We start from the raw sequence: 13,667 nt of genomic DNA, 5'->3' as shown, positions 1-13,667 counted from the left end.
GTCCATTCTCCTACAAATTCATAAGCTCGGGAAATAAACCAAGGCTCCCATTCCATGAACCAGGCATCAAAGCATAAGATGCTTAGAACTTGTTCAACTTTCAGTTTGCTTATCTTTAAAGAAGGTGATTATTAATATCAACAAGTAGTGATATTATCAGATCTTTCAAGGTATCTTGTGTTCAGAAACCCTAATAGAACAGTAAGGATGAAAAGTATAGTATCACAGTATCTGAAAGTGGCTGTTAAACAAACGGTCTCAATGGAATTAACAGGAGAGGTCAGTATTACTTTTGATGACAATATTAAAAGGACAACTGATTTTATTAAATATTAGGAAACTCAAAACATATGGGCTTCCCTGGTGGCTCACTGTTAAAGAACCCTCCTGCCAATGCAGGAGATGCCAGTTCAACCCCTGAATCAGGAAGATCACCTACAGAAGGAAATGGCAATCCACTCCAATATTCATGGCCTGAGAAATTCCTTAGGGAGAGGAGCCTGGTGGGCTACAGTTCATGGGGTCTCAAAAGAGTCAGACACGACTTAGTGACAAAACCACCACGTAACAAAACTCAAAACACACATGCTACCAATATTGACATTGTAAATTAGTAACTCTAGCTCTACCCTGAGGATACTAGTTGAGTTGTGGGAACTGTTCAATGTGTGTTTGCATGTCTATATTCTAAGCCATCCCCCAAATCTACTCTTCTAGGGTAAAATGAAAGGGAAGACAGTGGTGAAAAAAAATTTAGAGATATCAAAGTATAAAGATATGCAAAGTATGCTAGAAATTAAAACTAGACCAGGATATTTACATATTTTATTAAATCTTTACAATCAGTAATTATAATCAAATACACAACTATATACAAGGATTATATACATTTTGCCCAGACTTTTACATCACAGTACATAGTTTCCCTTAGAAATATTGTATACATTTATCACCAAACAATAAAATCCAACAACAGTAGTGTTACAGCACCTGTTAGTACAGACATCTTTTTCATAAATTACATCATAAGAAAATATACGGCTGTAAATTGGGCTTTTAAAAATGTCTTTTATAAAATCTGAACATACAATATTTCATTCACAGAATGTTTTTTTTTTCTATGTTCTGACTGAAGCCTTGTGCATAAAACGACCAGTTGGAATATTTACTAAATGCCCCCTCCTCTAAATTGATAAGCACTATTGGAATTATGGATGCTGAGCTTTCTTTATGATGAATTCGGCATGGGGTTTGGTGAGGGAACAAATGCTGGTTTTACTACTGAAAGGGCCGTGTGATGGTAATTTAAATTAAAATAAAAATTTCAAGAGTATATTAGAGAAGTTAAAATCACAGAGTGCACAGTTTTTCATTTTATTCTCTAAACACGTGAAGAAAAAGGGAAAAGTATAATGTTAAAAAAAACTTTGTTCTGAAACAACTGTATTCTTGTTGGAAGCCTATTAAAAGTTAAAAAGAAAAAAGAAAACCTACCCAACAAAACATCCCATCCCAAACATATCTAGTAAGTTACAATTCTTTCACACCTAAAACTTTATGAGAAAAGCACTGCAAATTAGGGTATATCATTTTAATGGACTTTCCTAAGCAGAAAAAACTAGAACTATTTTTAGTAGGTAAACAAGTGAAGTTTTAAAACTTGAAAATACCTGAATTAAATACTTTCTCTAATATCTTTTAACTCTCAGATAAAATCCATACTTGATTCCAGGTTTGTAAACATTGTATAAATCCTTCTTAGTCAATCAATTTTATGGCTGTGGTGATCACTTCAGCTCTATCTCTATGCAGTCAACATCTAACTGAGGTAGACCAGATGTTTCTAAAATTCAGGGTCACACAGAAACCCCTGAATCTTTAGGAAGTAAATAAAATGCTATAAAAGGTACTTAAAAAACAAAACATTTAAAAAAATGCCTAATGCTGTTGAAACTTTTCAATGAACTCAAAAACAGCTTCATGGCAGCATGTCAATTAAGAATGGCGAGTCAGTGACAAGGTTGGAGTTCTGAAGCTGAACATTACACCTTCTTTTCTTAGCTAGGGAAAAATCAAGTATAATTCCTTCTGCTATTAATTTTATAGTTGAATTTTTGTTTTTCTTTTTTCAAAGGATTCATTTTTCTAAACAAGCTGGTGGTTTGGTCGCTAAGTTGTGTCTGACTCTTGTGACCCACGGACTGTAGCCGCCAGGCTCCTCTGTCCCTGGGCTTCTCCACAAGAACACTGGGGTGGGCTGCCATTTCCTCCTCCAACAAATTGCTTCTAGACCTCAATGAATGGCAACAACTCCCTCTAATGGCCAAAGAGAGGGTAAGTGGCAGTAAGCTGGCTTTTCTGTGTATGCCACAAGATCTCTGCTGGAAATAAAATTATGTTGTTTTGATAAATTAGAAAAGCTAGATTTAGACAACAATGGCTTTGAGCTACAAAAAGAAAACCAAATCAATGTATATAAGGCTTCTGTAATCCAAGTCTTAAAGGAACATCTGCTCCTTTTCTCCAAGCCCCAGTCCTATAAATCAAGGCAAGTCAAGTAATTACGCTTCAGGTATTTTGGCAGCTTTGCAATCAAAATGAACAAAGCACTATGTCTATCTTTCCATATACTATATGTATTATAGTTCTATCTTCTTACACCAAATTTCACATGCAGAGACTAAAAATATCCATTTTGGTGTCAGGTTTAATTAAGGGCCAATAAAAGTCTTGTATGCTACTCTTTCCCCCCCCCAAAGTGAATTCTCAATTAGATTTATTACTCACTGACCCAATTAACTTTAGCTGGAATTTTTGAAAGCAGCTATTTATCCACTTATAAAAGAATATGTTTACCTGGAATCTAAGACATACTGTACATGAATATACATAACTACAATACAGCACTGCTGTTCTTTTAACAGCTCCATATACAGTTTAAGTTCATCGGTACCTCTAAAACTGTGTTTTGAGAAAAAAAAAAGTTATTATATAATGACATGGTAAAGAAAAAGAAAATTAAGTCTCAAATATTCCTTTAGAACTGATTCACGTATGTTTAAAAAAATAAATAGAGTAAAGCCACGATTTCAATTACAGGGCTGTCTACAGATATCAACAAAAAAATTTTAAAAACTTAAATGTGGCCAGCACCAGACTGCCACACACACACACACACACACACACACATCAAAAAAAAAAAAAAAATAGGGAAAAAGGTTCCATTAAGCTATATGGCTATATGTTAGTTGCTACTGTGTTTTTTTACACAGGTTACCATAGACTAATTTTCAAGTCCATATTGGAAGGAATACTCATTAAAAAAAAAAAAAAATTTAAAAACCATGATTCAACAGAAAATGTGACAGATTCCTTAGGTGCAACTTTAGCAACTATAGTTTCAAAGGAGGAAAAAATAGTAGTTACTCCAGAATTTTTAGATCACTACCACAGTTTTATCATGGCTAAGACAGAAAAATGGAACAAAATGTATTCAGCTATTGGCGACACAGGTTTTGTGGCTCAAAATGCATACTACACATGGGATGGAGTAAGGCTGATGGCTAGAGGTAATCACCTCCAAAGAAATGAACTGGAAAAGATTTATAAGTTACCCTACAAAGATATAACCTTAAAACCTTAAGTTCCATTTCAGAGTAGTCACAGCTTTCCCTATGGAAGGCCCAATGGCAAGTTCATATTGCAACATTATAGTTTCTCCCTTGCTCCATTTTTCAAGAGTATTAAGTAACCAATTTCCACATTATATGACCTTTTTACCTGGTCCCAATGATTAGTCTTTATGCAAAGAACTCACTGAGAAAGTACACTGGCTTCACCTTTGGTTTAAATGAAAAGGACACCGTTAAGAGGGAAAAAACTCAAGTCATCTTGATCATGTTACACAATGAAGCAAGTGAAAATGATGAGCAAAGACTGTTTTCACCATGAATGCATCTGCTTCACAACCACTTAGGTCACTTTGAGTGTTTCCGTGAAGGCAGCATAACCAGAATGCCCACAAAACTCCTATGTGTTTTCCCCAAAGAACCTCTAACCCCCAAACCAAGAAAACTGAGCTTCCTTTAATTAGAAAGCCGTACAAATCTGTATTCCCCACCTCATAGTTAACTGAATATGTTTCTTAGCTACTATCCAGAGACTGCAGAAATCTGGTTCCAAGGAATGCCCAGTAATCTTTTCCTGGCCCAAAGTATGCAGCAGGATGGTACAATCCTGTCACCTGGGGGGCAGGGGAGGACTGTGAGTTTGCATTTTTGATGGGACAGTTTTAAACAAGGTCAGTTCTAACACAGCATGTTCCAGATTCCTATGATAACTAACTCTCCCAGTCAGAACGTGGTTGCTTATCACCATACTTAAAGCCTCCCATGAAGAGAGCCTGCTTAGTATCAGGGTGTCTATTAACCACAGTTTACCTTTTCTTTTGAAATACCTACCACAGGTAGACTTTCGTGAGTCAGAGCTCATCCTTATCCATCATTTCAAATGCTTCTATGTCTTCATTCCAGTCTGCTAATATGGAGTCTATAGGCTGGACCTTTTTACCCCAAACATTAGGATTGGAATCCTCCTCAGTTTCTGACTGTTCTTGAAGCTGGTTATCTAAATCTGTACATTCACCATCAAGACTTGTAGTCTCATGGTTTTCCGTGGGGTTAGAATCCTGTTCAGAAGAAGAAACGCTTGCAGCACTGTCTGTATCTACTGGAGATAAAGATTCTGGGTGAGAGTTCACAGAACTTTCCTCAGGAGACTCTTGATCAACCAGATCAATCTCCTGAGACCTTGATGCAATCTGTTCAGCACTCTGAGAGTCATTTTCGGAGGATGGTTGTTCTTCATTTTCCATCTCAGGATCTGTGCATAAAAGAAACAAACTTCATGCTACTTTCCTCCTCAAAACATGTACTATCATATTCTCAAAACCATACTGGTTTTAGTGTTAAAGCAAAAAACTGAGAGTTAAAAGAAAACCATGTTAATGCAGGATGATTCTAATAAGACTGCCATCAATGGGTGTCAATAAATGCCAAGAAATACACTAAACAATAATACTATTAAAATGCATTTAAATTTATGTCTCAAATTTATTAAACATATAAATTCAGGAAAGCCCACACATGAGAACATATTAAACCAAATAAAATTTAAACAGTGCATGCCACTGCTGTAATTTTAATATTCTTTGAAAAGTGAAAGTCCCACTCAGTAAACCATGAAAATGCAGATAATATAAAATTAAATGATTCATGGATATCAATGTGATTGATTAAATATCTCCATAAATACAGAAACAGATTATTTACAAAACTTCATTACTGGAAGTCTCTGAATTATAAGATATAATCATAAAATCTACTGGAAGGCTGAAAAGCAGGCTAAACCTCTGGTAATGAATATACAGTAAAACCACTAGAGGCATTTTATTTAGGGTTCCTACAAGAAAGTGCTTAGGTAGCAACATCTATAATCACGGGCTGCACAATTCTCAGACACTGCAATCAGTTGGGAAAGATCTCCTGAGCGTCTTACTGTGTGGCAGGCACCGTGCAAGGCGCTAGGGATAAAACTAGGTGAAAACAAAACACCTATACCTGCCCTTCTGAATCTTATAGTCCAGCTATAATCATCACACAAATAAATAGAAAACTCTGTGATGCATGCTATGGTGTTAGGAAAGAATAATGAGATTTGAGGACTTCTTTCAGAATGTGACACTTGAACTGAGATTTCAAAGATAAGCAGAATTAGTCAAAGAAGAAAGAGAAGATGAACTTATTATAAAACCAGAAAAATGGAAGGAAATAAAGGCACACAGGGAAGGACAGAAGGATACTATGCATACACCCTGACCTGGCAGGATTACCTGACATGGGAAGCTTAAGATAGCTCGTGGTGGGGGTGTGTCAGGGGGAAGGTGGGCAAGGGGGAGGAGTTCCCACACATACTCTCAGTTGTGGAAAAGGTCCATTTTAATTTGACATTTAGGGAAACTAAAGAACAGAAAGCAGTCTGGCAGCTTGGAGCTCATTTATGCTAGGCTATCCTACGTTCGAGCGAAAACAAAAAGAACCTTCGTTTCTAGACTGCATTAATCTAGTTTAGGAAAAGGTGTGGGGCTATTTTATCTAGTAATAAAGACTGTGCTTTTGACAAAGAATCACTCTAGGGTTACATGTTACATAATATTATTTTGGAAACCTAGCTCAGGATAAGGAAACAGAATGGTGTAGGCTCCAATTGAGATGTGGAGTAGAAGGACAGGGAACTCCCCACCTACCACAAATAACAGGAAAGATACATCTACAAACAGAATGAATCTCACAGAACATCTACTGAACACGAGCAGGAGACATCAAACAGCTGAGAGGACAAGAAAAATCTCTAAGTCATCAGGTAGGATGAAGGAAAAAAAACGAGGATGGAGGGATGGGATGTGTGCCCCTGGGAGGGAGCTAAAAAGAGGAGGGGTTCCCGCATCCTGGGAAGCCCCCTCAGATCTGCGGGGACAGAAAGGGAGCTTCAGAGGCTCGGAGGAGAGCACAACCCCCATCTGTGGCAGGCAGAAGACCCCTGCACAGACTGGAGTGCTGCTATCCTGCGCCCCGGCCTGAGACACGTGTCCGCTGGTACGGCAGGGCCTGCAACTCAGGGGTGAGCGCGCGGTCCCAGAAGAGGACTGCTGCTGGCTGTGTGGACAAGGCCTGAAGGGGGCTGGAGTGCGGTATGGCCGCAACTGGGGGTGTCTGCAGAAGCATCCAGGCCACCAAAGAAGTCAAGCACCATTGTTAAGTGGCACACAAGGGGAGCCCCTTTCTCCACTGCCAGCCTCTGCCTATGCAGGCTCCAGGAGAGCACACCTCAGTCACTGCCTCGGTGGCTTAACAAATGCAAATCAGTATACACAGGATGGATAAGCAACAAGGTCCTACTGTTTAAGACAGGGAACTATATTCATTATGCCGTGATAAACCATAATGGAAAGGAATATAACTGAGTCACTTTGCTGTCCAACAGACATTTATACAACACTGTACATCAACTGTACTTCAACTAAAAAGAATAGTGTAAAAACAGAAACAGGAAAGATCAAGTTGTCTGTATTTTCAGATTCTGTTTTACACTTAAACTCAAAGTAACTCAATTTTTAACAGTACTATCAAGATGATAAAAGAATTTGATAGAGGGTAAAAATAAGGTAAGTAGGCAAATACAAATAACCCCTCTGTAGTAGCAATAACTGGTTAGAAATACACTAAGTATCCTTTTTATAATTAAAAACAGAATCTACAAGACATAGAATTAAACTTATTATGAAATCTTATTGCTTAGTATTATAAACTCTCAATGAAAAAATAAGATCTGATTCAATTTACAGGTAAGTACCTGTATGTACCTGGATGTAAAGTCAATATTTAACAAAATTTTCCTGTTTATATGTAACACACACAGTTATACAACCCCAAAGTGAAGCCCAATTCTACTCCTTTACTTTTTGGACTGGATAGGATTATTTTTAAATTCCTATGGAAGAATGTACATCACAGAGAAGTCAAGAAATTCTGAAAAGAATTAGTGAGAGGGGAGCTGACTTGAGAGATATTAAAATGTATTCAAAATAGCAAACTATCCTATTATTGGCACTGGAATGAGCAAATAGATTAGTGTAAAAGAAGAGAAAGTCACCCCAAAACAGATCAAATATATGAGAATATGTGATACATAGCAAAGTGGCAACAATCAGCTACATAAAAATGACAGCTGGAGAAGTACAAAAAGGAAGAAAGAATCTACCACCCCACTACAAAACCTTCATTCTAAGGGGCCTGTTGTCATCGTATGGAGTATCATAGTACTAATGACTACATCATTAAATTCAGGGATGGTGAATCAGACTTGCGGAAGCAAAAGAGAATGAAGAAAATCTCAAGATACAAAAACAAAATAAGAGAGAGAGAGAAAGAAAAGAAAAAATTTTAATAATGAAAGGACAAAGAAACTTGGCAAAGAGACTGGATGTTCTACAATCATTCATTCACCCATGCAACCAGCATTTACTGACAGCAAGAAATACAGAGCTGAGATGCAGGTAAAGAAGTACAATGTAATACAAATGTCAAAAGTACAACCATATTAAGATGCTGGGATTTTCCCTGGTGGTCCAGTGGTTAAGAATCTACTTGCCAATGCAGGGGACACAGATTCAATGCTGGTCTAGGAAGATCTAGCAACTAAGCCTATGTGCCACAACCACTAACTCTACGCTCCAAACCCTGTGCTCTGTAAGGAGAGAAGCCACGACAATGAGAAGCCCACAGCACCACGAGCAGAGTAGACCCTGTCTGTCCTAACCAGAGAATGCCGTGCAGAGCAACAAAGACCCAGCACAGCCAAAACTAAATGAACACACATTTTTAAAGAAGATGTCCATTCATTTTATCTATGAGAATAAGAGAATTCATAGAGAAGATAGCACTAAACTTGATATTTAGAATAACGAAATGTTTTTAAAGAGGAAAAGGTTGTGGGAGTGGAATCAGGACTTACAAGGCATTTGTGGAAAGAGGGAAGATGTACAAATGCCAAGGTGCAAGAGAAAACATGTGGTGACTGAGGAAGAGGCTGGAGTCCTTAAGTGTTAATCCTACTAGCAGCGTCTCAGCGGCCCCTTTCCAAGCAAAGACGCCGTCTGTTTACATATCCGATTCACCTCCTCAGAACCAAATCCTTTCCAGTAGAAATCTAAGTTCTACAGGATCAACTGAAGGACAGATTCACCCCAATCAAATTCAGTGAAGGACAATCTTAGGAAAAGGAAGACTGCCACACTTAAACCTCAGGCAGTTCAAACCACTGGACTTTCTTTTATTTCCCCTGTCCTGCCTGCCTCTTCACCAGACAGACACAAATGTGAAACTAGTTCCGAATCTGTGTATCCACACAGCTCTTAATGCACTGGGACTACACTATAAACTACAAAATGATAACGTGTATTCAAACTTTTAAATGCTGATTTTTTTCCCCCTCTTGAGAAATATTACTGAGAAATGTCAACTGAATCTTAATTGTAAATTGTTTCAATTTGTAATACGAGGTAACAGTGTCTTTTGTTTGCAGGCACAGGGTGGGAATTATTATTCAGTACCTTTACAAATTCTAGAAATTCTGGAACCGTATACATGACGGACACAATATTAACACTTCTGTGGATAACTTAACTTTTAGAAGTGTGACTGGTTTAAACTGAGAAAGCAGCATTTCTATTCGATAAATTACTAATGCTTTATTCTGAAGAAGAATGTATAATAATTATCTGGACATTTTTGCTAGGATATAGGACTGTTGCAGATATTTCTCTTATCAATGGCTGGGGTTTATCAGAATTAGAAGGGGGAGTGGGAGCTTGTTCTGGAGTCTCTATTTTCTGTATTGATATGTGGGAAGATTGGCTCCATCAAAACTGACTTTTTAAGGGAAATATGTATCTGTGGAATGAGATCTTTAGAGAAAACAATCTGGAGGACATTTTAAATCATTCAGATTTTATGGCTGCTATTATTTGGTGTACTTATAGAATCCTACCTAGTACCCATATGTGTGTTGTGTGCTAAGTTGCTTCAGTCATGTCTGAGTACCCTTGATGGCACAATAAGGCCAGATACAGAGCTGGGAGATTTTTTTTTTTTTAAGGAGGGGTGCCTCCATGGCCTTATTCAGTGCTTCTCAAAGTATAGCTGAGTACAATGAACTGGAATGCTTGTTTAAAATTTCAGATTCTGATCCCCTGCTTTCAGAGAGTCTGATTCAATACTCTGGAGTAGGTCTCAGAAATCTACACTTTTACCTACTCCATCAGCTAATTCTGAAGCAGAAGAGAAACAATGCATGCAGCAACAGCACAAGCCAGATTAATGGTGCCCACTACAGATGTTAACTTAGCATGTTCCTAAGTAAATAAAGCAGCTGACTTAATAAAACTATCATCACTGACTTTCGTTACACTGATACATACTAACAATTATACTATAACTCATTGCTGACAGTTAATAATGCCCTATAGTTCTTCAAAAAGCTATACAAAAAGGGGAATTTTTCAAGGCTTTTTGTCAAAATATCACACTACAACAGAATCGCAGTCAAAAAATGGACAGACTATCAAAACTTTAAAAAACATATAATTTAAATAAAGCCCTTTTACTGCAAGGTCCTTAAGGGAATACTATTATGCTGTTCAGACTCTTTTTTTAATTTAAATAGCATAACTGATCTCTTTGCATATCCTTTCTCTGGTATAGGCAGCACACGCTCTACACCACAATCTCATAGTCCTAACCCTCACACATTTCCTACAGATATATGGGTTTTAAAAACAAGTTGATACTTTAAATAGTTTATACTGCATTCCAATAAAAAGTGATCAAAAGTAATACATGCTATACAACAATGTCTTCGTTAAGAGTAACTCTGTCATGGATATGGACTAGTGAATTCACCTATTATTTAATTTATAGAATTTGTTATGACAGGATCAATAAAGAATCATCATCATGGGACAGCTGACTAGACATGAAAATAATTACTTTAAATGATGTATTATCATGGTAGCCACTGAAACAATATACATATGCACACGCATGTGTGTATATACATGTATATACATATATACACATGCATATACATATATATAATTTAAGGCTTATTAAAGATACTTACTACTATTAATAATGTAGCTTGGAATCATTTTACCTTTTAATATTGCTGCTGAAATTCCAATGGTAGCACAAAATAGGGGGGAAAAAAGCAAAGGCATTAAAGAGTTACATGGAATAATAATTTGCCTGTGTTTGATGTGCCAAAATGTATATAAAGATCTAAATGAAAAAAGGGCTCAAGAAGGAAAAAAAAAACAAAAACAGGCACATAGGAGGAGTTAAGAAGATTAGGAATCCTTTCTATTCTGTTCTATTTATACATCCTTAAGTACATACACCCTACTCACTCCATACTGCTTAAATAGTTAACAACTGAATGAACCTCAAAGAATTAGGCAATACAAGAAGACAACACAAAACACTGATTTGGCTAGCACTAGATTATTGCTAAACTTTTTTTTTTTAATTGGTCCACTTGGAGGTTATACTGAATTGAGTAAGTTTCCTACATATCTGCCAAACAAATATCCCAAACATCAACAATCGTGTACAATTACACAATCTGTTGAAGGCGAGGTAGGAGGACAAGTGCTCTCTCTATAGGAGTCTCCAGTGGCTAAGAAAACGGCTATTAAAAGCAGGATTACAGACTACATCTGATGGTTCACTTTCCCTCATTTGCTCTCTATCCCTAGATGTGAAATTGTAAAAGAATACTAGTGAGACCTTGCATTTATACAATAATTTGGGTTCCAAAGAGCTTTCAATTTACTAACAAAAATCTTGGCCCAGAGAGGGATATATATACACTCTCATGAATTAAAGCATGCCATCTTGTTCTTCAGGCACTAGCTAGTCATGTGTAATTCTTGTAGCTTGTAAGTATCTATATGATGAAATTAGATCTCAGTGAAGAGAAGCTGCTAGATTTCTACCGCCTTCACCAAGACACACGTTATTTGATTACAGGTGGCCTGGTGAAACCCAATTACTATTATATCGTATATAACACCGTTCTATATAATCCCTTTTTACTTCTTATTCTAAAAAAAACCCATAGGATATAGAATCTGTGAAATTGAATGGTGGATGTTAAAATGACTCTGTGAATGTTAAAAAGGACTCTTAATATAATCTCTTCTATTTTTATCACTTGCAGAATCATAGCAAAAATTATAAATTACATATAAAAATATAATTCTAATGACATCCCAAATCAGCAAACAAAGCAAAATAAACATTTCATTACTCAACTTTCCAAAAGAAAAACATATTTTGAAATCACCTTCTAAAAATTTTTACTTCTTTTACCAGTGAACCATAAATAATCATTTTGTAACTCATTTTTGTCAAGTTAGAAAAATTAATGTGAAGCAGAAAACAAAGGATTTTTCACCCTTACCTCGATCTTTTGCTTTGTCAGAAAGGAGCACCTCTACCTCCTCATACTCCCGGATGGCATCCAGTATGATACTTCCTTCTTTACTGAATAGAAACAGCATGGGGATCTTAATGTCATCTGTGTCCTTTCCATCCCCTGCCATCTGGAACAGAGGGGCAGTATCACTACTGCTCCCCTCATTGTCATCTAGCCAGAGAATGAATAAAAGCAAACATCAAAAAGTTCATCCATGAGAAAGGTCCAGCTACCAATCTTTACTGTTCTTCACCTGTTGACATTAATTTCCTGCATTAAGAACCACAAAATCACTCATACCTGTGGGGCCCCACTAATTCTACTCCTAGAAATTTATCCTGAGGAAATAATTCAAAAGAAGTGAAATGATCTATGCCTGAAAAAGTTTACTGGAGTGCTTTATACTTGTCAACAACTGTAAACTGTTAAGTAAATTATAATGAACTACCTGAGGGAACACACAGAAAAACAAAATGTTATTATTACATAAAAAAGTAAAGTACAAAGTTCTATGATTGTGACTATAAAAATTTCAGATGCTTATGAAAAAGCCTAAAAAGGGAAAAATTCAGAGACTTGAATTACAATGATAGAATAATGAAAATTTTATTGTTATTTACAATTTCCTCTAATGGCATTATATTATATATTTTAAAAACACTCTTCACAAGGAATAATTACGAATAGACCGTTGTTTTCCTCTGTAAGTTGAGTGAAACACTAATGTGACTTTACACTGGTTAAAAAATAATAGTAGGGCTGCTAATTACTACTCTACTGGAGATGTCAGTTATGTCCAGTCCTAATCTCACATGCCAGTCTCCCTGGAGAACCTGTCTGTCACCTCTCAGAGAGCTTGCATGGACAGGCCCTGCTAAGTGGAGAATACCGTGCAGAATCACCCCCTTCAACAATAACTGACCGGACAAAGGATGGCTACCTGACCCTCAGTGTCTCTGGGATATTTGAAGTGGCACACTTTCAAAAAAGAAAGACTTTCGGTTAGCAGTGGGTAGAAGTCCAGTTAAGTGACACAGACTGATGGCTTAGGTTGCAATTTTGGAAAAGGCCATTTTGGAACTGCTAGGTAAAAACAGAGCAAGCTGGTGAGAAACTGCAGAATGAAGCAGAATAGCAAGGAGCTTCAGAGAAGAGTCCAGGAGGACCCACAGATAGAGACAAGAAAAATGCTAGCCATCATGGTTCCTGATGATTTTTAGTTTCCACTTCTAATTCCTTAGAGCACTCAGTTGTATTTCTTACTCTTGGGTTCAACAAAAATAATCTATTTCCATATAGTAAACAAACCTCCCTTACACTAAATAAACTGTCTCTTCTAGGCAAATGATTTTTAAGATAATCTATACTTCTGGTATTTGGGATAAAAAACAACCAAGTCCTAATTTGCTCATTTATATACAATTAAAACCACTCACGACCCAGATAATCATGATGGTGTGATCACTCACCTAGAGCCAGACATCCTGGAATGCGAAGTCAAGTGAGCCTTAGGAAATATCACTACGGACAAAGCTAGTGGAGGTGATGGAATTCCAGTTGAGCTATTTCAAGTC

General features: G+C 36.9%; 1 protein-coding gene across 7 annotated transcripts in view; it reads right to left on the bottom strand.

Annotated features, from left to right (window-relative positions):
• Positions 1-811: 811 nt before the first annotated feature.
• The window catches only part of EDEM3 (ER degradation enhancing alpha-mannosidase like protein 3), a 76,976-nt gene continuing 64,120 nt past the window's right edge, over positions 812-13,667 (bottom strand). For 4 of the 7 annotated variants that reach the window (XM_020870568.2, XM_070473943.1, XM_020870564.2 and 1 more), the window contains exons 19-21: positions 12,079-12,264; positions 10,738-10,785; positions 812-4,881 (exon numbers count right to left, since the gene is read on the bottom strand). In XM_020870568.2, the coding sequence (XP_020726227.2) occupies positions 4,481-4,881; positions 10,738-10,785; positions 12,079-12,264 (635 nt within the window). In that variant the 3' untranslated portion in view covers positions 812-4,480. The remainder of the gene's footprint in view (positions 4,882-10,737; positions 10,786-12,078; positions 12,265-13,667) is intronic. The other 3 variants (XM_070473945.1, XM_070473942.1, XM_020870565.2) reach the window with 1 other exon arrangement.

This window comes from Odocoileus virginianus, chromosome 11 (assembly GCF_023699985.2).
Source record: "Odocoileus virginianus isolate 20LAN1187 ecotype Illinois chromosome 11, Ovbor_1.2, whole genome shotgun sequence".
Lineage (NCBI taxonomy): Eukaryota > Metazoa > Chordata > Mammalia > Artiodactyla > Cervidae > Odocoileus > Odocoileus virginianus.
This window is presented reverse-complemented; position numbering and strand designations above follow the sequence as displayed.